This window comes from Oryctolagus cuniculus, chromosome 21, assembly GCF_964237555.1.
Source record: "Oryctolagus cuniculus chromosome 21, mOryCun1.1, whole genome shotgun sequence".
Lineage (NCBI taxonomy): Eukaryota > Metazoa > Chordata > Mammalia > Lagomorpha > Leporidae > Oryctolagus > Oryctolagus cuniculus.
The window spans coordinates 15,590,492-15,618,084 of record NC_091452.1 but is presented as its reverse complement, the minus strand read 5'-3'; the positions used below and the strand labels follow the sequence as shown (position 1 = coordinate 15,618,084).

The following is a 27,593-nucleotide window of genomic DNA, read 5'->3' as shown; positions in this document are numbered from 1 at the left end:
GAGTTCAGCTGATCCAAAGCCAGGAGCTTCCTTGGGGTCTCCCATGCAGGTGCAGGGGCCCAAGCATGTGGGCCATCCTCCACTGCTTTCCTAGGGCACATTAGCAGGCAACTGGATCAGAAGTGGAGCAGCTGGGACTTGAGCCAGCACCTCCATATGTGATGCCAGTGCTGCAGGCTGGGGCTTTAACCTGCTGTACCATAGCACTGGACCCTCAAAAACTTTTTAAACTTGAGAGATGGGCACACGCACACACATATACACAGAAAGTGGGGGGAGGGCTCCTGTCCTCTGGTCACTTCCCAACAACCTACAACCGCTGAGGCTGAGCCAGGCTGGAGCTAGGAGTTGGGAATCGGGAGGGTGGAATTCCCAGGAGGGTGGCAGGAACCCAGTCACTTGGGCCATTACCACTGCTTGCCAAGGTGCGCATTAGCGGGAAGCTGGGATCGGGTGCTGGAGCCGGGTTTTGAACCTAGGCATTAAGATGTGGGAAGCAGGTGTCTTCACCTCTAGGCCAAAAGGTCTCTTTCCTCTCCCCTCTCTCTTCAAGAAGGAAGTTGATCCTATTGATTTCAGCCCATGCATTAAACAGGAAACAATAATAAATGTGTAGAATTCATATTTTTCTAAAGGGAACTTAAAAAACTGCTGTTACACGTTATGTACAAAATGGGTTTATGCCACATGAACAGAGAATCACAAGTTTGGTTTTGGTACTTTTTGTTCCTCTTTGTATTCAGTTGTATAGAACTTCCAGATTCAGAATGAAAAGAAAGCTGTTCTGTATCAAACCATCTAAAGCAATAAAGGTTATATTTTAAAAATGGCAAAAAAAAAATCAGCTCTTTCTGTTCTCAGAGGCAGTAATGGCAAGAGTGTTGCCTGTGTCTTGGCCGGCACCGTGGCTCCCTAGGCTAATCCTCCGCCTGTGGCACTGGTAGCCCAGGTTCTAGATGTGGGGAGCAGCTCGGACTAGACTGTTACTGGAATTAAGACTTATTCTATGCACCTGCTCTCCCACAATATGGCGCTGGGAGAGAAGAAAACAGCTTCTACACAGCTGCCTCCAGTTCAACCAATAAACTGTAGGACTTGCTCCTGATTGGAGGAGAGCAGCGTACTCGGCGTGTGGGCAGCCGAGTTAGGATTGGCGGAGGAGGACTATAAAGGAGGAGAGAGACGGCATGCACCAGGAACATCTAAGGGGAACATCTGAAGGAACACCTGTGCAGCCCCCGAGAGAGCCGGCCGGCGGTGTGCCGCTCCCCTGCGGAAGTGGGGAATGTGGCCAGGGGGAACTGCCCTTCCACGGAGGTGGAAGGGATAGTAGCCAACCCGGGAAGGACCAGCAGCAAACCCGGGGAGGGCCGAGCAGACGAAAGAACAGCGCAGGGTCCTGTGTCGTTCCTCCATGAAGAGGGGGAGCGACATAATGGTGCCGTGACTCGGATATGAAGCCTAGGCAGGGTTTAGTGTCGTTCCCCCACAAAGACGGGGAGCGACATAATGGGGCCGTGACTCGGATAGGAAACCTAGGACGGATAGGAAATTTAGGAGGAAAGAAATGGGAAAATACCGGAGAGAGAGACTAGCAAACAGCTTAGGGAAAAGCTGGACGGAAAAGGTGCCGGAAGAAGCTATTGAAAGCCTAGGCATAGACTCGGATATGGACTGTGGGAAAGAAGTTAGGATTGAAAGCGAAAGTGAAAGCTTTCATAGACTCGGATGCGGACTATGGCGGGGAAGCTAGGAGATTGAAAGCGAAAGTGAAACCTGGAGGAGGCTTGGACTCGGATACGGACTGTGGGGAGTAGCCAGGAGAAATGAGAGGAATATTGTTGGAAGAAAACTTAAGGAAACATACCGGGTAGAGAAAAATGTTAGGGAGGATGAAGCCGCGAGTGCAGGCCGAGGCGGAGACATAAGCCACCTTGGAATTCTTCAAGTCACCCCGGGGAGCAAGAGGCGAAGATCTGGAACCAGAGGCAGAGACGTGGGCCGCCAGGTTGAAATTCGCCAGGTTAGTCCGGGGAACTTGGACTGAATGCCGGTGGTGGCGGAAACATTCGCGGAAGCCGCCACGTGCAGAGAGAGCACGGGGCGTGAATAGATAGGGAACGCGGGGCTGGCACGAGGCCGTGGTGCGGGCGCGAAGTGCGTGGAGACCGCGGAGCGTGCGCGCAGAACCAGGAACCCGCCGGCGGGGCAAGGCGCCGGGAAGCCGCGCAGAGCCGTGAAGCTGCCGCGGGGCGAGGTGCCGAGAAGCAGCCTCGGGGCGGGCGCCGCTGGGAAGCCGCAGGGATAAGAGAAACAGAAGTTTAGAAGTAAAATGAGAGAAATAGGAATGCTGGAAGATAGAAGTAAAATGGGAGAAATAGGAATGCCCGGAGATAGAGAAATAGAGAAATAGAAAGGCCTCCCCACAATGCTGCAATGAGAAGGCTTGGATTCGGTTTGCCTGATTGTTAGGGCTTGTAAGCCCCTGCAGGCAGAGCAGAATGTGCTGCAGGGCACCGAACACAGGCACGCATCAGCGCCTAAAAACCTCCTCACAACATGGCGAAGAGAGGACCCGGATTCGGTTTGCCTGATTGATAGGACTTGTAAGAACCTGTGGCAACTCTAGCAAGTAGAGCAGAGTGTGTGCCGCGGGACACCGAAGACAGGCGCGTATCAATGCCAAAAAATAAAAAGAAAGGGGGATCTGTGGGGAGCAGCTCGGACTAGACTGTTACTGGAATTAAGACTTATTCTATGCACCTGCTCTCCCACAATATGGCGCTGGGAGAGAAGAAAACAGCTTCTACACAGCTGCCTCCAGTTCAACCAATAAACTGTAGGACTTGCTCCTGATTGGAGGAGAGCAGCGTACTCGGCGTGTGGGCAGCCGAGTTAGGATTGGCGGAGGAGGACTATAAAGGAGGAGAGAGACGGCATGCACCAGGAACATCTAAGGGGAACATCTGAAGGAACACCTGTGCAGCCCCCGAGAGAGCCGGCCGGCGGTGTGCCGCTCCCCTGCGGAAGTGGGGAATGTGGCCAGGGGGAACTGCCCTTCCACGGAGGTGGAAGGGATAGTAGCCAACCCGGGAAGAACCAGCAGCAAACCCGGGGAGGGCCGAGCAGACGAAAGAACAGCGCAGGGTCCTGTGTCGTTCCTCCACGAAGACGGGGAGTGACACTAGTCTCCCCAGTTGGGGCACCGGATTCTGTCCCAGTTGCTCCTCTTCCAGTCCAGCTCTCTGCTGTGGTCCGGGAGTGCAGTGGAGGATGGCCCAAGTGCTTGGGCCCTGCACCCACATGGGAGACCAGGAGAAGCACCTGGCTCCTGGCTTTGGATCAGCGTGATGCGCTGGCAGCAGCGGCCATTGGAGGGTGAACCAACGGTAAAGGAAGACCTTTCTCTCTGTCTCTCTCACTGTCTAACTCTGCCTGTCAAAAAAAAAAAGTGTTGCCTGTGTCTGATGCGGCTGGCGCACCTTCCTCGGTTTGCCAGACTGGGGAGGTGGCTTTCCGTGTGCTCCATCTGCGTCACTTTCCCTGGTGCAGCTGCCGTCGTGTTTGTAGTCAATGCAGCGTCGAGGTCTCACTGTGGACTGGGTGCGTTACCCAGGCCATCTCGTGCACTGTGTGATGGTGCCCCCGTTTCACAGATGAGTTACACAGAAGTGAGGATACCTCTCGGAGTCCCACTGCTCGTGTGGGCACGTGAGGATCTGACTCGAGAACCTGCTCTCTTAGCCCTTCTGCAGACTCCTGGGGGCCCGGGCTGTCTTTACACCCCTGACCTCTCTCACATGGCCTGGCTCATGGTCGGCACTCAGTGGATACTCAAACTCTGCCACAGGACAAGGTTTCACTTGGTTCAAGCACTCTGAACATCCATGGGCTGCCTGCCTCCTACCCACCAATTGCACACCTCTTTCCCACTTGCTGCCTCCAGGATTTGCTGTCCAATCACCATAAACTATTTGTCACTGCCTTCCCGCACCTGTAACCCTGAACACTCTCGAAATCAACGTGGTAAATCTCTGACCACCAGTGTTCCTTGCTTATCTCTGATCCTAGATTCTTGGGACGCTGGCGATGGAGATTTCTCTGCTCCATTAAGGTCAGGTCCTCATCCCTACTTCCCAAGTCCTCGGTGACCCTCAGGGTTCACATCTCGGGAAGGGCTTTGGCAGAGCTGACCGTGCCTCCTTGTGCAGCCCTGGACATAACAGACCTGGATTCCCTTTGGCATGATGACATCTTGCCTTTTCTGAGATTGATGATGAGGGGGTTGTCAGTCAAATGGCTGCTACAAGAGGGGATGGTGGTTAAGGAAGAAGGGAGAATGCTGTCATCCCGTATTTCTGTAATCGAGTGCTTTCAGGATCAAGAGGCAGAAAACCCAGACTCGATTGCCTTGGACGATGAGGCTTGATTCTCACATGAAAAAAACTCAGTAATCAGGGCAGATGTGACAACCTCCAGGAGGATGATTTCTAAGAAGAAAGCAGGCTTTGTCAGGAGCCGCTTCTTGCATCTTATTGGCAAATCTGGATCATGTGGTCATTTATAAACCAATCCGGGCATCAGGAGTGGAGTTAACGTGGATTTGGACCAATCAGGATTTACATATGGGGAGGGAAGACACTGGAACAAAGCCAGAACTCCTAGCCAAGGAAGAATGGGGGAAGGGGGTTCGGAGTCGGCCACATGGTCTCAAAGGGCAAGTGACTTCCCATTAGAGCGTGATGAGTGAGTTAGGACAAGGATAGGGGTGCATTTGTTGGCTTAAGGCAAGAACAAGGGAGCCTAATTCTGTGATGTTTAATGGTAAACTTCCCCTGAATTCTGAAAGTAGGTTTTTCACACTTATACATCTAAGGTAAAAGGAACAACTCAGCTTTATTCTTGACAACCTGGCAGGCCATTGCGGGAACTGTCTCTGCTGGTTTTGCTTTAGAATGCTCTCAACTGTGAGCTTATTTCTGATACCACTAGGATGGCAGTTTCAACGTATGTGCAAGCCTCCTGAATCTCTCTTTCCAGGAAAGTAGTGGGGATCTGGAGACCACTGATGGCTCATCTTGGTTAACTCACAATCGTCCATCCATCCATCTATGTACCTGTACAACCACCCATCCGTTCAGGTGACTCCAGGAGCCCTATGGTAAGTGTTGAGAATACCTCGACAGAGAGCAGATGCATGCTTGCCCTGTGGAGCCTCAGTTGGGGGAGCCACTCAGACGAGAGCTCAGGACCTCTCCAGGTTGCTCGGAGTGTACCTTCTGTGTTCAGTCCCCATGCTGGGTGTGGCTGAGAAAGCTTGAGCGTTGGAGAGCCACACCCACATCCCAAGTGACCGAGCGTGTCATGTCTGCACACGTGCTGAGCTCTGCTTTGCAAACCTTGGGGGTTGCTTTGGAGATCACGGGTACAAATGGACAGGGACATCCTTTGAAGTGTGTGAATGGCTTTTAAAATTTTGCTATTACTAAATCTCTGGTTCTGACTCCTGCCCAAAGAAGACCAGCTGGAACCTCTAGCCAAAAACCCAAGAACTAGGCAGTGAAATGTAGTTTTAAAAATACTGCAAAATCGCAAGATGATGATTTGGATGCTGGATTCATTGCTTGAAGGTGTATGACTTGGGCAAGCCACATGGCCTGGGTTAGCTTCACGTGTTTGATATCCGTGGTAGGAACAAGAGCGATAATCTCAGACTGCCAGGGTGGTAGAAGGTCTCCTGGCAAATGTCTGTGTTAAATTCTTTCTCTTGGCCGGCGCTGAAGCTCACTAGGCTAATCCTCCGCCTTGCGGCGCTGGCACACCGGGTTCTAGTCCCGGTTGGGGCGCCGGATTCTCTCCTGGTTGCCCCTCTTCCAGGCCAGCTCTCTGCTGTGGCCAGGGAATGCAGTGGAGGATGGCCCAATGCAGTGTGCCAGCCACGGCGGCCATTGGAGGGTGAACCAACAGCAAAAGGAAGACCTTTCTCTCTGTCTCTCTCTCTCTCACTGTCCACTCTGCCTGTCAAAAAAAAAAAAAATTCTTTCTCTAACTTAGCCACATGGGGCGTCCTTTGACTCTCTCTGGACCCCAGAACAGGAAAGGACACTTCACCTTGGCTATGCAGGTGAGGCTTGGGGACTTAAATATGTGTGGTTTTAGGGAAGAGGATGGTGACACAGGAATTGACTTAGCATTAGCTTGGGCTTTTATTCTGCTTTAATTCTAGTTTAAAAAATAAACTTATGTTTGAATTCCTTTTTTTCATACACTTATTAAGTGTATTTTTTCCTATTAGGAAAAAATTTTTTCATTTGACAAGCAGAGAAACAAAGGTTGAGATAGAGACACCGAGAAAGAGCACTCCCACCTGCTGGTTCATTCCCCAGATGCTTGCAATGGCTGGGGCTGGGATTGGAGCTGGGAGCTGGGAATACAATCCAGGTCTCCCATGTGGGTGTCAGGATCCCAATAACTTCAGCCGTCACTGCTGCCTCCAAGGGTCTACTTGAGTTGGTGTCAGGAGCCAGAGTCAGGGATTGAACCCAGACTCTGATGTGGAATACGGATGTCTTAACTGGCTGCTGTTGGTTTTTTTTTTTTTTTTTTGATTTATTTCTTTGAATGTCAGAGTTACAGAGGGCTTGAGGGGGAGAGACAGATGGCCGCAATGGCCAGAGCTGGGCTGGTCCAAAGCCAGAGCTTCCTCTGGGTCTCCATCGTGGGTGCAAGGGCCTAAGGCCTCAGGCCATCTACCCCTGCTTTCCCAGGCACATTAGCAGGGAGCTTGACTGGAAGTGGAGCTGGGACTTGAATCGGTGCCCATATGGGAAGCTGGCTTTGCAGGTGGCAGCTTTATCCACTATGCCATAGTTCTGGCCCTTTAACTGGTTTCTTCACTGCTAGGACAAATGCCTGATCCTAGATTTTCATCGTTGACTGTTGGTGGTAGCTGTTGATTCGTGTCTTGCCTGAGCTGAGAGCTATGAAAAGTGATGTTGGGTCAGAGAGTGACATCTGGTTGCTGGTTTCAAGATGCAGGTGGGAAAGCTGAGCCACTTTCCCCCTTCCTATAAATAGGGAGCTGGGATGAGAGATTACCACCAACATAACAAGTTCATGTGCAAGTTTGTACACGGAGCTCATTATGTCTGTTAAAAGGAAACGGGGAACCACCCCAAGCCGGGCATCCTTGGGCAGGCTTCTCAACTTATCTGCACCCAGCTTTCCCCTACAAAGTGGGGGTCACAGGGATACCTACCTCATAGAAATGTGAGAATAAACTAAGATCAGCATGCACTTAGAACAATGCAGTAAGCACACAATAAGTGCTTCCTTTTAATTAACTTTTTTTTGGCTTGTACTGGCAAAGAATAGCGTTGGAAAGACACAAGCTCCCAGGTACAGTGTCACTGCCTCTCAACTGGCCTGTGGTCTGGAAGTGGGTGGGATACTTGATGTTTAACTTGGATCTTTCTGCATTGCTAGAAGATTGCCCCTTGTAGCCATTCTTTTTTTCACAAAAACAGACAAGAACTTTTAGGAAGAGAGCAGAAAACCCCTTGGTCTACATACTCACTGTACTATTTTCACCTCTAGCAGGGACCAACAAACCATGACATCTCCCCCAGATCCGACCTGGGATCTGTCTTTGTGCCACTTCTAAGATGGCCTTGACCCTTCAGGGATTCCATGGGGCCTGTGTGCGGCACAATGGGTTAACTGCAGCTTGTGACACCAGCATCCCATACTGGGGCACCCATTCAAGTCTTAGCTGCTCCACTTCCAATCCAGCTCTCTGCTGTGGCCTGGGAAAGCAGTAGAAGATAGCCCAGGTCCTTGGGCCCCTGTACCCATGTGGGAGACCCAGAGGAAGCTCCTGGCTTCAGATTGGTGCAGTTCTGGCCATTGCGGCCATCTGAGGAGGAAACCATTGGATGGAAGACCTCCCTCCCTCTCTCTGTGAATAAATCTTTAAAAAAAGTGCATTCTCTCTCTCCCCACCCCATGCTCTTTTAAATAATACTTTTAAAAACTGTATATAAAAAATTCAAGATATTTACTATCTGGCTGTTTACTGAAAAGGTTCTCTAGAGCAAAAATAGTGGTTTTGTTTTAAAGATTTTTTATTTATTTGAAAGACTTGGAGAAGCAGAGGCAGAGAGGGCAAGATCTTCTATGCATGGGTTCACTCTCCAAATGGCCACAATGGTCAGGGCTGGGCCAGGCTGAAGCAAGGAGCCAGGAGCTTCATCTGGGTCTCCCGCAGGGGTGCAGGGTCCAGGCAGTCAGGACATTTTCCACTGCTTTCCCAGGCACATTAATAGAAAGCTGGGTGGGAAGTGGAGCAGGTGGGACTTGAACAGGTGTCCATATGGGATGCAGGTGGCGGCTTTACCCACTACACCACAGTGCTGGCCCCTAGTGTTTTTTCTTTAAGATTTTAAAAATTTGACAGGTAGAGTTAGACAGTGAGAGAGACAGAAAGGTCTTCCTTCCATTGGTTCACTCCCCAAATCTGTCTGTGCTGATCCGAAGCCAGAAGCCAGGTGCTTCTTCCTGGTCTCTCATGTGGATGCAGGGCCCAAGCACTGGGGCCATCCTCCACTGCACTCCCGGGCCACAGCAGAGAGCTGGACTGGAAGAGGAGCAACTGGGATTAGAACCTGGTGCCTGTATGGGATGCTGGCGCCCTAGGCGGTGGATTAACCAAGTGTACCATGGCACCGGCCCCTTTTTTTAAGATTTATTTTTATTTGAAAGGCTGAGAAAGAGGGATCTTCAGCTGGTGGTTCACTCCCCAAATGGCCACAATGGCTGGAACTGGGTCAGATTGAAGCCAGGACCCCAGAACTCCATCCGGGTCCCATGTGATTATCAGGGGGCCAAGCACTTGGGCCATCTTCTGCTACTTTCCAGGCACATTAGCAGGGAGCCAGATTGGAAGTGGAGCAGCTGGGACATGAACCAGTGCTACGAAGTGGGATGCTGGCATCCCAGGCTGCAGCTTAACCCACTGTGCCACAGTGCTGGTCCCCATGTGTGGTTTTTAAAACGCTCATGATAGCCACTCAGATGGTCTGGTCAGGGGCATGGGACAGTGACTCCTTGGGACCTGGAGCAGGCTTGGCACATAGTAGGTGCTCAGTCAGGGTTCTGATGAAGGGGTTCAGAGCAAAGAGGTTCCTCCCTCTGTGAGACTGGGAGCTCAGAGGCCATGTGTTGCCTCCCTCTGATCTCAGAGCTATTTTAGTAGTAAAAGGTGTTCCCTTAATTGAGTAAATACTTCTTGTTTTCTTACTGTGGCTACTTCTTACCTTCTTCGTGACAGGTGGGTTACGTTTTGTTGGAGGGCACAGTGGGGAGGTAATACTAACAGGGACCACTTGATGGCGGTATACCTCTTAGAAACGGGCTCAGAAAGTGCCTGGCGCCAGGGAGGAGTAGGTCTCCGGATTTCAGGGTCTTGCCCTGGATAGACAGATCTTGTTCTCGACTTGCCCTTGTCACTCACCTATCGTGTGACTGTCAGCAAGCGACCTTTAGCCTCAATAGCCTTATATGCAAAAGGCAGATTAGAATCCTGCCCACCTTGGATGTTGTGTCAAGAGACCGACTGGAGAAGGCTCTTTGGAAACCATGTGTGCAGCCGCAGATGTGAGTTTGAAACACAGCCTCCTCGCCGTGGTGCAGCTCCAAAAAGCATGGCAGCTTGGGTGACCTCCTGGGGTCGGGGGGCAGCGCTGTGCAGAGGGGACCGTGTTGTCGGCCGGACGTGAAGGCAATGCTCTCTTCAGAGCTCCTGCCTTGCAGGTTTAAGGGGACAGGAGATGCTATGTGTCAAGCATTTTGCATAGGGTCTGGAAATGTCAGCGGCTGCTTGATGATTTGTGATTCTGCCCTTGGAGCCCCCTCTCATCTCTCCTCTTCCTGCCTCTTCTTTGGCCATCCTGACCCTTGGGAGGGGGACATCACGTTTCTACCTCCAGCGTGGCCAAGGCTGCTGAGTTTTACATCTCTTGAGTGTGTGTCCTGTCCCTGCTGCTCCACCTTGCTCTCCCCACAGTCACTGCCACAGCCTCCCAAGCTCCCTAAACCCTGCCTTGCACACAGTAGCCATTTTTTATGAAAGACTTATTTGAGAGGCAAAGAGAGCGCGCGAGCTTCCATCCACTGGTTCACTCCCCAAATGGCTTCAATGGCCAGAGCTGAGCTGATCTAGAGCCAGGAGCTTCTTCTGGGTCTTCCATGCAGGTGCAAAGACCAAAGGACTTGGGCCATCTTCTACTGTTTTCCCAGGCCACAGCAGAGAGCTGAACTGGAAGTGGAGTAGCTGGGACTTGAACCGTGCCCATTTGGGATGCTGGCACTACAGGCAACGGCTTTACCTGCTACACCACAGTGCTGACCCTCATTTATTTTCTTGAAGGCAAATCTTATTACTCCCCAGCTCAAAATCCTCCCGTGGCTCTCTACTGCCAGCAAGATACAGTTCAAGTTTCATAACATGGCCTCCTTCTAGGGTATCTGAAAACCTGACTTCTGCCTCCCTCCTTAACCTGCCTTTTTTTAAAAAAAAATTTTTTTTAAAAAAAGACTTATTTATTGAAAGGCAGAGTTAGAAAGGTCTTTCATCTGCTGGTTCACTTCCCAGGTGGCCACAATGGCCTGAGCTGATCCCATGCCAGGAGCTTCTTCTGGGGCTCCCGCATGGGTGCAGGGGCCCAAAGACTTGGGCTGTCTTCTGCTTTCCCAGGCCACAGCAGAGAGCTGGATCGGAAAAGGAGCCACCAGGACTTGAACCGGTGCCCTTAAGGGATGCTGGCACTGCAGACAACAGCCCCACCCTGCCCTCTTTATCCTTCCAATCTGAACTAAAGTCCAGCTGGGCTCATGTTTAAATGATAAATCAGCTTCTCTTTGCCCTGGGCCTTTGCACAAGCTGTTCTACCTGGAAATTCTCCCCTTGTTCCTCACCTGGATGCCCTTCTTGGCAAGGTCCTGCTTCCCTTAGTTTCATTCCCTCTCCTTGAAAGTCTCCCCAGACATCTCAAGTATGAGTCGGTGCTCCCTCCCCCCGCCCCCTGCAATCTTCCTGTGCCTGCTTTAATTGGGCACCGCTGCACTGACTGGCCAGTGTCATGAGATGTCAGCTTTGATGGTTGCCTGTCACTTGAGACATGGGTCACCCTGGTAGAGTCCCCATCCCACGTCTGGTGGGAAGCCAAGTGTCTGTCCCAGGTCTGCATTCTGGAGAGCTCACGTGATCCTGGTCTCTCTAGCTTGGCCTCCTGTGCTTCAGAGCTCAGTAGTGTGTTGGGGTCCACATCCCTCAAAGCCCTCTATTTGCCCCCAAGCAACCCAGAGGGAAAACACAGTGCCTCTTCCTTATTTCTTTAAAATGCTGCTCATGGAGGACACTTGGGCATGTGGCAGGAATCGCTGAAGTTCAAGGTGATGGAGGGATGTGGGTGTTGGCATCGTATTTCTTAGAGGTCATTCGGCCAGCCTTTCAGCAGAAGCCTCTCTCCCAAGGTCTCTACTCACTCGCGGGCTCCTCCTCTTGCTCGCCCTCCTTCGCATTTCTCTCTCCATTCTTTTTTCTTAAATTGGCTCTGTTCCTTCTCTGCTACCCTTCACTCAAATTTCCATTTAATACAGAGCTGTGTAGGGTCTCCTTCAGTCTCTGCATAGATGGCATCACACCTTAATGCCTGGAATAGCTCGGCAAAGCATCTTGTTAGCCACAGGGTACCTGGGAGGAGAGACGCGTCTGTCGTATAGTCCCTGGGTTCCCTGTCCCATCTCATTGGCTGGCCAACCTCCATGTGAACACCACGAGAGCAGAGACCCTTCCTGCCTCATTCACGGCTCCATTCTCGGCACCCAGGACTTGGCTAATGCCTCCTGGGCTCTCGATGTGCGCTGGATGAGTGAGTGACAGAATAGGTGAATGGAGCAGATGCTGCTTAGACTGAACAGTGTTTCCTATTCAACTCTCCTCACCACTTTGGAATTACGGAGAGAGATGGAAGCCCCCTACGTGAATACCATGATAATCTGGGCATAACGGCAGATTAAGACCAGTTTCTCAATGGTTTATTCCGCTCAGCAATCACTTGAGAGTTGACATGACCACAGCTCCGCAAATATCAGAGCTTAGGTGAGCTTAAGACCAAGAGGAGGTGAAGGGTTCAAAGGCAAAGAACACTCACGTGTTTGGGGATGACAGGGAGGTAAGCTTCCCTGTGTAACTAAGACCACCAGAAAATCTGTGAGCACTTCCACTGTTGGGATTTTCTTGTACATCTTGTACCTTGTACCTTGTTGCCTAGATGGGTAATGGCCCTTCCACCCATCCCTCCACCCACCTACCCACCCAGCCAGCCATCCACCCATCCACCCATCCACCCATCCCTCCACCTACCCAGCCAGCCATCCATCCATCCAGGAAGCACATATAATGTTGAGGAACAACGCTGCAGTTTCAGTGCTGTGAGATGGGGATGACAGCAGTACCTGCTTAACAACGTGCGCTGGAGACTTAGCCAGACTCCTCCCGTAGAAGATCACCTGCGTAGCAGAGGCTCGAAGGGTGGGGACTGTCCCTATTGATAGGATCTGAATACTGCACCCAAACTCCGGGGTGATATCAAACTCGGCTCGACTTTATTCAGAATCTGAGAGGGAGGACCAGGGTGGAGGGATCCTGAGAGGGGGTTTGGCGTCAGGCCTGGCCCACAGGAAGAAAGGGGGTGTGGTGGGGGAGGCAAGGCAGGATCCAACTTCCAGGTGCTCCTTCTGCATCGTGATGGACACGTCGTGGGGGCAGGTGGAGGCAGGCACATGGTGTCGGTTGGCCCTCTCCCCTCGGGGACAGCTGGTGGACCCAGGCTCAGGCTACGCCAGGGTGCTGTGGGGCCTGATGGGCGTGCTGAGCCGGCTCTGGAGCCAGCTGATGTAATCCTCTTGAGGCATATGGATGATGTGTTCCCGTACAAACTGTGGGACAAACACAGGGTGTTCAAAAAGTTCATGGAAAATGGAGTTGAAAGGTAAGCTTAGTTCAGTGCAAGACTGTTTGGAAATCCACCCATGCTGACAGCTCTGTGGCCTGTCCCAGGCTGGGAACTCCAGGGGTCCCTTTAGCCGGAGGCACTGGAAGCTCTACTAGGATGCACAGATGTTATAGAATTAAGGAAGGGACCTCATCAGTATTGGCTAACATCTTACAGCCAGGAGTCTTTGCTGCACGGCCGGAGGGGACAGAGTCCTGGGACCTCCCCTCGTGAGGGTGAACCACTCAGAGATGAAGACCTAACTCTTGGCCCTGCTCTACCAGGGTCTGTGCACACCGGTCTCTCCAGCCCGTGGGGACCCACGCACCTCCCTGCTCACTTCTTCCACACCCACTGACGGCCACTGTGTTTCTCTCACCCGGTTGGGTCCTGCCCTATGGCCTCGACACGTGTCCTGTTTTTGACCCTTTCTCTTCCTAGTGCTGTCTTCACGTTGCTTGGGCCTCAACTTCAAAGCCACGTTCCGAGGAGGTGAGCTAACTTACGTTAAACCGGAGCACCTCAAACTTTATCGTGTGGACAGAACACCTGTGGCCCTATTGCCCTGCAAGTCCCGTGCTGGGGAGATAGGGCTTGAAGCTGGGGCTTCTGCTTTTCTTACAAGTTCCCCAGGGAGCCAGGTTCATGCTGTTGGCCCTTGGACCACATTCTGGTAGCAAGGTGCAGGGAGCACCTTCCTATGATTGGCCAAAGCCTCTGGGTTTCCAGTGGGTGCTGTTTGCATGGAATAGAACATCTCTGAGACATGGAGGCCCACGGCCAAGGTCACTTGACCAGTGCCTGGGTGCTGAGAGATGACTGGATGTGGGCATTGTGTGGGGGAAGGGGCACGGGGCTGACCTCGATGGCCACGGCGATGTCGGGGGAGCACAGCTCCCAGACTCTCAGCTCCTGCAGCACCTTCAAGAGGATGTGGGGCCGAATCCTCAGGTCCAAGTTCTCCCCAAACTTCTGCAGTTTCAGCAGGACCTTCTTGGCGGGGAGGAAGTTCTTCAGGTCCTCGGGGAGCTTAGACAGGAGGTCAAAGTACCTTCGATCCCAAAGAAGAAGGGGGGCCGGTTAGGGAGCTGTGGGAGACGGGTCTGGGCTGCCTGCGCCCTCCACCTCTGCGTTCTGTGTCCGCAAGGACAGCGTGCATCTCTCCCTGGGAACTTTCCCCCTGCCCCAGCTCGTGAGGGCACAGGGAGGGGCAGGACTTTGTTTGTAGGGGTTAGGAAATGCTGACGTGTGACTTGTGTCCATTCGGTGTTGAGGGTGTGCTTTCAAGGGATGCACTTGGCTTTATTTCATGCAGGGAGTGGGAAAAGCTAGATGCAAGGAAGGGATGTTGGGATTGTAGCTTCCCTTCTGAGAGTTAACCAGGCTGGTTGCACGTGGATTACATGCAGGGGATGCGGGAGGTTGGCCCGTGGAAGAGGGCTGCACGTGGATTACATGCAGGGGATGCGGGAGGTTGGCCCGTGGAAGAGGACGTGGGTGCGTGTTTTCCATGTCCCTGACAGCTCAGTGTGTTCCAGCATCGCAACAGGACCCCAGCCTGGAGAGGTGGGAACAGGCAGGTACTAACCTGCCTCCATGGATGGGTCAGATGTGATCAAGGCTTTGGGCAGGGAATAACATTTCCTTAAAGAAAAGTGACCAGTATTTTGCATAGTGGCTAAGATGCACTGGGATGCTTGCATCCGAGTCGGAGTACCTGGGTGTGAGCTCTGGCTCTGCTGTTCAGCTTCCTGCTGATGCTCACCCTGGGAGGCAGCTGTGATGGCTTGAGTAAGTGTCCTACTCACTTTTGGGGGAGCCCTGGTTGACACTCTGGCTCCCAAATGCCATTGTGAGTATTGGGGAAGGGGAGTAAGCCTGCAGATGGGAATGCCTGCTCTGTCTCTGCCTTTCAGATAAATAAATGAAACATAACTTTGTTAGAAAAAGTATCCACTCAACCCCAAGGGATATTCAAAAATTCCATGGAAAATGTGCATTATGAAAAAACCATGCCTGGATCTAAACTTATCTTTTAATTCTATTTTCCATGGGCTTTTAGAAGTACCCCTGGGTCTGTGCCCATTGTGGGAAAATTTTGAAGATACCGATCCTTCATCATCCATCTCTGGCTACTCCTACTGCTTAACTTTTATGGTAGCTATTTACGTATTTATATCTCCTGGTTTAGGATGAAATCCCCATGGGATCAGGACCTTGTCTGAATTACTGAGTATCCATAGTATGAGAAATCTGCTGACTCATAGCAGGTGCACAACAGTTACTACTTGAAGGACTGAGTGAGTAACTGGATGGATGAAGAACTAGGACTGGGCGTCACATTAGGCTGGGTGTGTCTGCCTAGGTTTTCATGTCGCTACAGAGGACAACCGCTCCCCCCAGGAAGATGCTGGAAATTCAACTCCTAGAGGATGGGTTGAAGCCCACCGTGGAGGACCAGTGTTCATCTCCCACTGCAATACTCCTATGTGGTTAGTTTATGACTTTTCTTCCCCTGCCTGACATCCACTTCCCTCCCAAGGAGGGGAGAGGGGTCACAGAAGACCCCTTGCCCCTGAGAGCCTCAGGGTGGGTGTTGGGAGGAGGATGCTCTGTGAGGGAGAGGCAGTGGGGAAGGTCCCACCACCCCGCCAGGAACCCAGGCACTGGCTTGAAGCTCCCATCCCGTGGTACTATAGTCACGGAAGGGATTCTGGACACACCTTTTGGGCTTTGTCATCTTCCGCTGTTAGGATGGGGACAGCACAGCTCATGGGACTTCAATGCTATATTCTTGCAAGTGAGCATACAGACTGGGGTCAGGTGGGGGTCTACATCCTAAATTCACCATTTGCTATGGAAGTGATCTTGGACAAGTTATCTGTTTTCCTGTTTGTGAAACAGGGGTTGCATTGTATGCCCTGAGGATTTCTTCTGGTATGGGATGAACTAGATAATTAATGGAAGTTCCTCAGGTAGCACCTGCCATCCACCAGTCACTCAATTAGGGCTGCATAGTGTTGTTACTTTGTTACCACCCTTGGGATGAGGCACAGTGGCCCTAGGATATACATGCCCAGGCATCCTTTAGGGATTAAACATGAGAGGAAACGAGCGGATCACCCCACAGACCTAAAAATCCATGGGGAATTTTGTGTTGGTGAGCCTCACCCAGTGGGTGGGCAGGGTGGTCCTTAGCTGTGGATCTGAATTGAACAGAACTCAAGTATGGAGAACACCGTGGACGGGTTATCCACAGTTTAACAATGTGGCTGTTCCTGCCCGACTGCTCTGGATTTGGCCTGGTCATGGGGGCCTGCTGGTGGCCAGTGGCGGTTTTTGGGTGATTCTGTCTACGGAATCCACTGCAATCCCCTGCCCCTTTCGGGGATCGTCTCGCCTGGTTCTCGGGACCCTTACCAGTGGTCTGCGATTTCCTCTGCGTCCCCCTTTATGACCGCTACTTGATGTCTCATTTTCGCCAGATCCTTTTGAAAGTTTGAGACGAGCACAAAAGAATCGAACTTCTGGAGACCTCTCTCTTCTTGGCGCCTACAGGGTTGTAAGAGGAGTTGGGTCCCCCTCCTTTGGCCATCCCAGCTGCCCCCAGAGATTGCTCACCTAAACACTCTCCTCAGCCTCCAGAGGTCCTTGTCGACCTCTCAGCTGCTCTTCACCATCTGGCCTTTGCACCAAGATGACAGAGGGGAATTGGACAAGTTCAGGGAGAAGGAATTAAAGGTAAGTTTATTTTGGTGCAAAGATTTCAAATCCATGCATTGAAGGAGTCTTCAACGTGTATGGAAAATGCATGCCACGGAAAGTGTGGATTTCAAAATCCACTGCATAGCTCTCCAGGGTCCTGAAACACTGTTCTTGCTAAATCGAACCTCTCTGTCTTCCTCCCTCTGCTTCTGACCATGTTCACACACGTGTCCCACCTGTTACACGGGGGATGGTGATGCTCCCTCCTCCGGGGAGGTGGGTTCACGGGGACAGGTGGACGCTGTAGTCAGCCGTTCGCTGTCCTAGCCCGCGTTCTATCGGGCTGTCGGGGTAGAAGGGAAAAGCTTCCGGGGGCCTGCTGAAGCTTTGAAAACAGGTCCAAGCCCTGGAGCCTGCATTTGTGACCGTGTGAGAGGCAGCCTTCACTGCCACCACTCGTTCTTCTTGAGGTGCCCCGGGTTCCTTTTCCACTGTAGGACTTTGGATGCGCTGCTCCTCTGCTTGGAACAACGTTCACCCTGCCCATCACGGTCCCAGCTCCTCTGCAAGTCCCCTCCTTGGAAATCCTCCCACCTCAACTAGGTTCGTGCCCACCTCCTCCTGGCACGGCAGTTCTAACTGGTGCCCACGTGGTTGTAGGTGCTGGTATTTTGCTTCTGCCCCTATTTGCAGGAGACTGTAAGTGCCTCTTGCCCTGTTGCAGCCCCCAGCAGCTCATGCTGAGGGAACACATGGTAGGGCCCGGGGGGATGTCTCTTGCGGGAAGGGGTATGTGTGTGCCCTTACTTTAAGAAGATCTCCATCTTGTCCTGAAGGCAGAAGCCAGCCTCCTGGGCCACACTGTAAAACTTGGCCCTCATGCTGTTACACACCCCCATCTTGCAGTGGATGAGGTCATGGGTGGCCCGGCTGCAGACAGAGGAGAAGGGTTCAGTGGACACCACCCCCTGGCCTTGTGGGGCCTTCTCTGACCTTGCTGCCCTGTGGTGGGATTTCCTGAACCACCTGGGCTGTTTGCCTTCCCCTAGAGCCTCCCTCAGCCTCTCTGTGGGGGTGGGGAGGCCAGATCTTCAGGCCTTGCTAAATGAGCCTATGGTGATACACTGGCCCACTTGAGCCCGGCAAAGGTCATGGACAGTGCGAGGGCATTTGGAGTGGGGAGATCTGGGTTCCAGGTCCACACTCCTCACCTGGGTGGCCTCACTCCCGATGTGGCCATGTTCCTGCCCACTCTTCCGTCAGTTTTGAGGACTAAGCAAGGTAGAGCAAGACAGCAGGTGCAGAAGGCTCCCCCGGTGCCTGGCACCATGCAGGGATGGAGCGCCATTGCCTGCTTTGCCACCCAGCATCGTGGCCAAAGACCCTTGTCCCTCAGCACTGCCTGTGACTTCCGCAAGTCTGGTCTGCACGGGGTCACTTCCACACCTCTGGGAGGCCAGAGAGGGTGGCCTTACCTCTTGGACTTCTTCTGGACTAGCAGCGTGTGGCTCTCTGCACTCGTGCTGCCAGACCGTTCACTGAAACACAAAAGTGAGATGGCTTCAGGTTACCCTGAGTCTGCTTCTCACACACAGGTGACCTCAGGCCCCCAGTGAACCTGCGAGCCTCCGGACTCCAGGGGAGGCGGGTGCCTCCAATCGGGGCACCTGTCATGGAACTCTGTGGCTTTTTCTCCACCTCTTTGCCTTCCTGGAGGTCCTCCTCGTTTCTCTCCCACCTGTTCACGTTGCCTTGTGGTCCCCAGCAAGTGATTGACATTTGCACACTGCAGTCCCGCTGGCCTTCTGGCTCTGCATCTTAGCTGGGTCCCCGGCTCGGCATAACCTTGTTCTCTCCCGCTGGAGGGTGGGTTCTCTCTGGGATTCCTCCACCTTCCTCACCATCCCCAGAACTGACCCAGGGCCAAGTGCATATTTGGAGACAGGATGGCCGAGTCCTCCCCGGGTGTCGCTGCCCCCGGATTCTCTCTCCATGCAAGGACTGAGTTGGACACTGCCTTAGGGGCAGACACAAATAGTTCCAGAGCCCAACCTAGCGGCCCCTGCTCTCCACTCTCCAGTCTGTGAGCAGTCAATTCCCCTCGGGACGGTCAGTCTCCTCCTGTGACCCTGGCTGAGTGCCCGCTCCCTCCTGGGACTGCTGCAGAGTTTATAGAACAGAGGGAGGGGCCCCTCTCAGGCCTGCCCCTTCCCCCAGTCCCCCTCTAGAGCAGGGCCTGAAGTGCCATCGTCCAGCACTTTCTCTCCTTCCAGATGCTCAGGCAATGGGTCTGCCACGTTACCTGTGTGATTCCAGGGCCGTAGCAGCTTGGCTGTCTGTGTGAGGTGGGGCTGCCCCATCACGTCCAGTGCTATGACACTGGATGCTTCTTGCAGTGAGTGGGCCTGGACACATCCCAGACCCTTCCTGGTGTGAAAGGTCCTGACCTTTTTATTGCTTCTTCCAGAAGCTCATGGCACTGGAGCCAGAAGTCTTAGGCTTAGTCAGCGATTGGCAAACCCTCGTCCCACCGGGCAGGCACGCAGGCCCCAGGAGCAGCAACCCGAAGGCTGGCCTTATCTTTGGGCTCCGGTCGTCTGCCCCGACCCCTGCACATGAATCCTTTGAGGGCCCGTGATGGCCCTGACCTTCCTCCTGTAAGTGGCTCAGATGGGAGATGGAGGAAACCAGGTAAACAAATGCTGCCTCTCTCTCCCCTCCCCTTGGTCCTCCTGGTGTTGCATCCACACTGGTGTTTGCTCAGTGCCTTGAAGTCTCCTCCTGCCTCAGGCCCTTTTCGTGTGCTACCTCTGTGTGGAACACTGCTCCCACCTCTCCCTCCTCTGAGCCCAGCCAGTTTTTCTTCAGGTCTTTGCTTAAACGTCAAGGCCAGCACGGGTTAGGACCCTGGTGCTGGAAGTCCGCCCAGGCGTCAGTTTCCTTCGGAGCATTCTTCCCAGGCATGATCTCCTGGCTAAGGGTGGGGCTATTTGAGGGCTGCTGGGACCCCCACCCCCCACTTTGTTCAACCAGTGCTGCTTACACGTGGGCAGGCTTCGAGGGACCCGTGACTGCAGATATGAGAAATGCTACACCTTTATTCTAGCTAGACTTTGCTAAAGTGGAAGTCATGGGCATTTGCATATTATACTACAACTGCAGGAGATATTTTGAAAAATCATCTACCCTCACCACTAATCCAAAATTATAGCAGTTATTAGACCTGCTGTTAAGTCTTGTTAGATAATTCACTATAACGCAGGCTCACAGACTGCTATATCCCAAATATGGTTGCAGTATAGAACCTATATTGCTATAGATTTCGCAGTAATCATTTGCAATTACAGCACACATTTAAACACAGCTGGATGAAGTCCATGGGCTTTCTCAGGCTCCCCAAGGACCACAGATGCCCCAGATGTTATGACATCAGCCCAGTGAGATCCCCGAGGGATGAAGGAGTTTGTTTGCTCCTGGGTCACCCAGACCCACCACCATTGCTGGCACACAGAGGGGAGCTAAGATTATTCTTTAAATGAATTGGAGGGGACACGTCCACCTCCCTCATGAAAAATCACCCAAGTAAAGAGGGCAGGGCTGTTTGACCCTGCGTCAGCTCCTCCTGGCTCCATACCTCACTACACACAAAGCACCACCCCCTCCTACCGCGCCACTACCGGCTCACTTTATGCCGGGGAGAAACCCCTGGGTGCTCAGCCGCAGCCTGGGAGTGAAGGGGCCATTTCCAGTGAGGGCCCAAGAAGGAAGCCCCTCGCCCCATCTCTACCTCCCACAGTCTGGGGAGGGGCATCCCTGCTCTGCCTCCTGTTCAGGTTACAGTTCTCCCTACCTTGACTTGTGGGTGGTCTGTCCATCCTTGAGGGCAGAATCGCTCTTGTTGGGTTTTAACACTGACAGGATGCTGCAAAGCAGGAGGAGTCTGTTTAGTCAGGCTCTGAACGCATGGTGCCCTGGGGTGGCAAACACGGGGGAGGGCAGGACGTGCTCCTGCTGGAGCAGGGATCTTCGGGTGCCGTGGGCACAGCCTGGAGAACGGGTTCAGAATATGGATTCCTGCCGCATTTTAGAGGGTTGGGTTCACTGGACCTGAAGTGGGCTCCAGAAAGCTGCATTTAGAACTGCACTGCCGGCGCCACGGCTCACTAGGCTAATCTTCCGCCTTGCGGCGCCGGCACACCGGGTTCTAGTCCCGGTCGGGGCGCCGGATTCTGTCCCGGTTGCCCCTCTTCCAGGCCAGCTCTCTGCTGTGGCCCGGGAGTGCAGTGGAGGATGGCCCAAGTCCTTGGGCCCTGCACCCCATGGGAGACCAGGAAAAGCACCTGGCTCCTGCCATCGGATCAGCGCGGTGTGCCGGCCACAGCGCGCCGGCCGCGGTGGCCATTGGAGGGTGAACCAACGGCAAAGGAAGACCTTTCTCTCTCTCACTGTCCACTCTGCCTGTCAAAAAAAAACAAAAAACAACAAAAAAAAATGCACATGGGGCTGGCACTGTGGTATTAGTAGGTTAAGCCAGCATCCCAGATGGGCACCAGTTCGAGTCCCAGCTGCTCCACTTCTGGTCCAGCTCCCTGCTGATGTGCCTGGGAAAGCAGTAGATAGCAGTGCAAGTGCTGGCTCCCTGCATCTGGAAGAAGCTCCTGGCTCCTGCTTGGCCCAGTCTGGGCCCTTGTGACTATTTGGGGCATGAACCAGTGAGTGGGAGGTCAATCAATCTCTCTGTAACTCTGCCTTTCAAATAAATCTTTGACACACATACCCCTAGAATTCCGAGCATACTGTGAAATCACATCTATGAGAAGTGCTGGTTAAGAAATGTGGCTGCCATGGGGAGCGGGACATGGGGTGCAGTGGAAAAGTTGCTGCTGGGGATCCCCACATTCTACCACAGGGCCTGAGTGCAAGTCCTGGCTTTGCTTCTGATCCCAGCACCCTGCTAATGCAGCCCCTGGGAGGCAGCGGAGACGGCGTACATAGTCGGGTCCCTGCCACTCATGCAGGAGACCAGGCCCGAGTTCTGGGCTTGTGGCTTAGGCCTGACTGAGCCCTGGCTGTTGTGGGCCTTCTGGGAGTGAACCAGCATGTGGGAGAGCTCTCTCCTCTCTCTCTCCTCCCTGCCTTTCAAACAAATTCCAGAAACCCTGGCTGTCTGCCTCTGGACATTGAGTGTGTCTGGGGTTTGGTATTTTTCACAAGTAGCCCAAGCCAGGTCTGGTCCCTCAGGGATGGTTGGGAAAGGGTATTTTAAGGAAGGGCATTGCCTTAGATGAGGAGAGAGGAGCCGTCTGGCCTGGAGGCCAGACCAGACCAGCTGGCTTTATAGGGGTTTCAGAAACCCTAGGATTCCATGTCCACCGTGGTGGGTGCAGCTCCGGTGCCTACAGTGACAAAGGAACCCGGATTTTAAGGGGAGGGGGCAAAAGGGAAGGTGCAGCTTTGCCTGAGGGCCCCTCAGCTCCACCGTGTGGCCCCTGTGTGCTGCCTGAGTGGGAAAGGAGGGGGCTGCTTCTCCAGGAGGAAGGAGCGAGTGAGGGATGTTTCAATGGACTCCTGCTCGGTCACCATGGTTATTGATCATTAAAAAAATCAAGTGCGGAGACCACGTGGGGGATCTTGTGTGTGTACCTGTCTTTGAAGACCCGGAGAAGTCTCTGAAATGTAGGCTGCATTTTGGGGTGCTGGTGGAGGTGCCTGACTCAGCCAGGGGCTGACCCCACCCACCGCCACCAGGGCTGGAGCACTTCCTGTAGGCCAGCCCATGCTAAGACAACACATAAACGCATCCTCTCACTGTGCACTTAAAATGACTCACGGACTCAGATGTTAGTTCTAGAACATGAATACTGCTTTGCAGGGGTCATATCCCTGGTGGTGGAGTGCTCGCCACAGCCCTGCGGGATGGGTTACTGATCAGCCTCACTTTGAAGAGCTAGAATCGGACACAGAGAAGCAGCGGCTGGCTCAGCGCCACCTGACGGTTACGTATGGGGATGTAGGTTGACCCTGGGCTCTGTGGATCCAAAGCTGACGCCACCTCACCCTACAGCTGAGAAAACAGAGCTTTAGAGAGAGGCTGAGTGGCTTGTCCGAGGGTGCTAGGATTTGGATGCATGTCCGTCTGACCCCCCAGGCCAAGGCTCGCGATCTGAGCTCTTACAGGGAGGATCGGGGCCCCTCTGAACTGAAGCTGCACCCCTCACTGTTCCCTGTCACTCATGCTGACAGTCGGGCCCAGCAGTGGGGGCTTTGGGGTCAACGCTGTCTCTGGGCACCCCCAGTGTCACCTCCCAGAGCCCTGATGTAAGCCGAGGTGGCAGCAGACAAATTCATCACCAGTGAGAGCAATGCTTGCTGAACTGTAATTACGGTAATAACAATAACCAATAAGTCAGAGCCGGCATCCCCGTAGGCTGAAAGCAATGATGATGAACCTCTTCTGGTGCCTCATTTATTCTCAGGAAGCAATTTGCTTACTCAGAGGAATCTATACTTGGGAAGGGAGCGCCAGCTCCAGCCCGCGTTCTCTGAGGCTTCCCACCGGGAGGAACGGGTTCAAGTCTGACACCACCTCCTTGGGAGTCCTATTATCCCTCCGGTCGCTGACCTGACACATCAGAGAATTCCTGTCCCACTTGGGATAAAAACCAGAATCCTTGAGGTTGCTTCCAATGTCTCCAGCCCAGGTTACGTTTTCCCTACGTCCCATGTAGGCTGCATTTCAGTTTCTCAAAGGTACCGTGGTCCCTTTTGACCACATTGGCACATCTGCTTCCTGTAACAGGCTCTTCCACCTCCATGTCTCTGCCTGCAATCCCTACCCTGGGCCTTGGCAGGCCGGCTCTTTTTCATGTTTCATCCAAGATCACAACTTCAAGTTTCTGTCTTGAAGGCGATTTCTCTGCTCCCCACCCCATCCCAGACTATATTCAACACCCTGCTTGTCCTCACAGTTCTGAGCCTTCCTTTCCCAATGCCTCAGTAACAATCAGTACCCGGCCTGCACACTGGCATCTGTGTTCACTCAAAGACCAATGAGCAAGTACTGCATCCTGGTAGGCGGTGTAGCAGGGCGGTGAAGAGAAAGGTTTCTGGAATTAGATCTGGATTTGAGTCATGGTCTCATCATTCACTCACTGATACACCTTGGACAAGTCACTTAGCCTCATTTCCTGATTCATGGAATAAGGATAACAGTACCCAACTCAGAGGGCTGTGGTGAGAACTCGGGAGGTGATACCTACCAGTGCTTGTCACGGAGGAAATGCTTGGTCATGGGTAACTGCGACAGTGAACGTTATCACTGCACGGCCAACATTCTTCACTTGCCTCAAGGAGGCAGGAGAACATACCTGGGTGCTTTCTTCTGCAGCCCGTTTTCCATCAGGATCGTCCGCCGGGCATGCTCCCGAACTATCTCCAGGAGCTTCTGGAGATCTGATGGGAACATAAGAGGCCATTCTTGAGTGCAGGGTACCCTGGAGAAAGACCTGTGCTGGGCAGCGCCAGAGCCTAGACTGGGATCACCTCTGCCTCTCTAGGGAGAGGGGTCTGACAGCTTGTGGTGGAGCAGCTTGTGGTGGTCGGTGGGTTGTGTATCTGACCATGCCATGACTCTTCCATTCTCTTTCCAGATTCCTCTGCATGGCTGGTGAGGCCTCAGGGATCTGCTCTCTCTCTTCTCCCCTCGAACAGAATCTGGGGTGGGGCAACTGGCCCTCATTCCTGCTGCAGGCTGGCCATGGTCTTTTGCTGGGCAGGGACTCTCCAGCTCCCCCTGGCTTCCACTACCCCTCACTTCATTAGGTGACTTTTATTTTTAGACTTGATATTATTGATTTTTTTTTAATAGTGTAGAAATACTTCTTTAACCTGAATGTTAGCGGTTGAATTTGGGTCCCCTTCAAAAAAAAATAGGTTGAAATCCAGTATTTCTTTTATTTATTTGACAGATAGAGTTAAAAAGAGAGAGAGACAGAGAGAAAGGTCTTCCTTTCATTGGTTCAGTCCCCAAATGGCCACCACAGCCAGAGCTACACTGATCCAAAGCCAGGAGCCATGTGCTTTCTCCTGGTCTCCCATGCAGATGCAGGGGCCCAAGCACTTGGGCCATCCTCCACTGCCTTCCTGGGCCACAGCAGAGAGCTGGACTGGAAGAGGAGCAACCAGGACTAGAACCTGGTGCCTATATGGGATGCCGGAGCCACAGGTGGAGGATTAACTAAGTGAGCCATGGTGCAGGCCCCAATCCAGTACTTCTGAATGCAACCTTATTTGGAAACAGAGTTGCTGCAGATAAAATTGGTTAAGGCAATGTTGTACTAGAGTAGGGGAGTGTTTAATCAGTGTGACTTGTGTCCTTATAGTAAGAGTAGAGACACACACACATGGAGAAAATGACTGGGTGATGATAGAGGCAGACTGCAATGATGCATCCAGAATTCAAGAAATGCCACTGATCACCAGTAACCAGCAGGAGCTAGAAGAGGCAAAGAGAGAGCCTCTACAGAGACATCAGAGGAAGTGAGGCCCTGCAAACACATGGATTCTGGATGGCTGGCATCCAGAACTGTGAGACCAGTAGCCTTCTGTTGTTTTAAGCCACGTGGTCTGTGGCAACTTGGTTATGCAGCCCTGGGAAACTAACACATGGGACAATCTCAAAAGTTGGAAAGTGAAATGGAGTAAGCTGTGCATTCCAAGAACACTGGTAGAGTGGGAGTGAATGATCCTGTCTTATATAGTCCAGTCCCCTTGACTCATTTTTACTCCCTTGTGTGGAATCTTCTGATGCAAAACCATGGGCTTTGGGCCATCCTTTGCTTTGAGTTGTAGCTGTCCGTGGTGCTGAAATATCACAGTGTGATGACTTGATGACTACAGCTCCTCCAGAATTTCTCCTGGTTTATGATCAAGGAGAGAGGAGAATGCATATGGAATGAGGAGCAGAGGAAAAACACCAATAGAGAGCCACTGGAGGATCAGAAATGTCTCAAGAAATAAAAGGGAATAACTTTTGGGATGGTTTTCAAATAATTCTAGGAACCAAGAAGAGAATACAATCCACAATTACTGGAACTTGAGCAACTGAAACAATAGTCTTAAAAATGCATTATTTGGGGCCAGCGCTGTAGCATAGTAGTTTAAACTTCTGCCTGTGGTGCACGCATCCCATATGGGTATGGTTTGAGTCTCAGCTGCTCCACTTCTGATCCAGCTCCCTGCTAATGTGCCTGGGAAAGCAGTGGAAGATGGACCAAGTCCTTGGGCCCCTGTACTCATGTGGAAAACCTGGAAGAAGCTCCTGGCTTCGGATTGGCCCAGCTCTGGCCATTGCAGCCATTCGGGGAATGAACCAGGTGATGGAAGACCTCTCCCCCTGTGTCTCTCCCTCTCTCTAACTCTGGGTCCCAAATAAATAAATAAAATCTTTTTAAAAACTGGACATGATCTTATGTGCTTACACTGAGGGCTACACAGTATGGTTCTTGTGGCAGTGCAAATATTACACAAACTGGGACTAGTACCCAGACTCTGGTCTCCTGTGAGAGGAGATGAGCAGAGACTATACCAACAGAGCTGAACAAACCTCTCCCCTCTAATAAGAGAAAAAACAAAAGAGATTTACCATGCCGAACTTGGGTGTCACCTTGAACACTCCCTTCACTCCAGAGCACTGAACAGAGCTCCCTGGTGACTCCTACCACATGCCTCTAGATATTCACTGAAAAAGCAAACACTCCACTAAGACACAGAGGCATAATCCAAAGACTAGAGCCATAATAGGAAAAAAAAGAAACCAATGAATATCACCACAAATGCCAAATAATAAATGCAGCAATTCAAGAAACAAGAATAAGTAAAACATGATGACATCACCAAAAGAATACTTCAATACTAGAATGTGAAGATGAAGAGATTGAAGAATGCCAGAAATGGAGTTGAAAAAATTGATTGTAGGATTTCTTAGAAGAATCAAAAGCAAATCCCTGAACTAATGAAATCCATACATAACATGAAAGAAAAATTCTGCCCCAAAATTGAGATCTTAAAGAAAAATAAAAATGAAATCATGGAAATGAAGAATTCAATAGACCAGAAAAGATGCAATGCAAAGTCTTAATAGAATTGGCAAAGCAGAAGAAAGAATACCCAACTTAGAAGATAAATCACAGGAAATTATATAGTCAGACAAAAAATAAGAAATTAGAAAACCAAAGAACACTGCTGTAAATCTACAGGATACTATCAAACTCCCTAACATACAAGTTCTACAAATTCCTGAAGGCATGGAAAGAGAGAAAGGATTAGAAGGCATTTTAGTGAAATAATAACAGAGAACTTCCCTAATTTGGAGAAAGAAGGGGACATCCAAGTACAGGAAAAACACAGAGCTCTTAAAAGACATGACCAGAAAAGATCTTCACCATGATCCATCATAGTCAAACTCTCCACAATCAAACATAAAGAAAAGACTCTAAAATGTGCATGAGAGAAATGCTGGATTACTTTCAGAGGATCTCCAATTAGACTCACTTCTCTTCAGAAACCCTACAGGCTAGGAGAGAATGGTGAGATATATTCCAAGTCTAGAGAAAAAACTGTCAACCCAGAATACTGTACCCTACAAAGCTCTCATTTATGAATGAAGGTGAAACAAAGACCTCCCATAAAAATCAGAAATTGAAAGAATTTGTCATCATCCGTCCAGTCTTACAAAATGTGCTTAAGGATGTGCTACATACAGAAACACAGAAATATGATCATCACTACAAAACAAGGTGAAGCCAGAAAATTTCCCAGTAAAAGTACAAAGGA

General features: G+C 51.8%; 1 protein-coding gene across 1 annotated transcript in view; it reads right to left on the bottom strand.

Moving 5' to 3' along the window:
• Positions 1-12,644: 12,644 nt before the first annotated feature.
• Positions 12,645-27,593, bottom strand: part of CCDC60 (coiled-coil domain containing 60) — a 189,723-nt gene continuing 174,774 nt past the window's right edge. The window contains exons 8-14 of the mRNA XM_051826621.2: positions 24,128-24,212; positions 20,611-20,682; positions 18,236-18,298; positions 17,568-17,690; positions 16,476-16,607; positions 13,917-14,106; positions 12,645-12,999 (exon numbers count right to left, since the gene is read on the bottom strand). Of these exons, the coding sequence (XP_051682581.2) occupies positions 12,898-12,999; positions 13,917-14,106; positions 16,476-16,607; positions 17,568-17,690; positions 18,236-18,298; positions 20,611-20,682; positions 24,128-24,212 (767 nt within the window). The 3' untranslated portion in view covers positions 12,645-12,897. The remainder of the gene's footprint in view (positions 13,000-13,916; positions 14,107-16,475; positions 16,608-17,567; positions 17,691-18,235; positions 18,299-20,610; positions 20,683-24,127; positions 24,213-27,593) is intronic.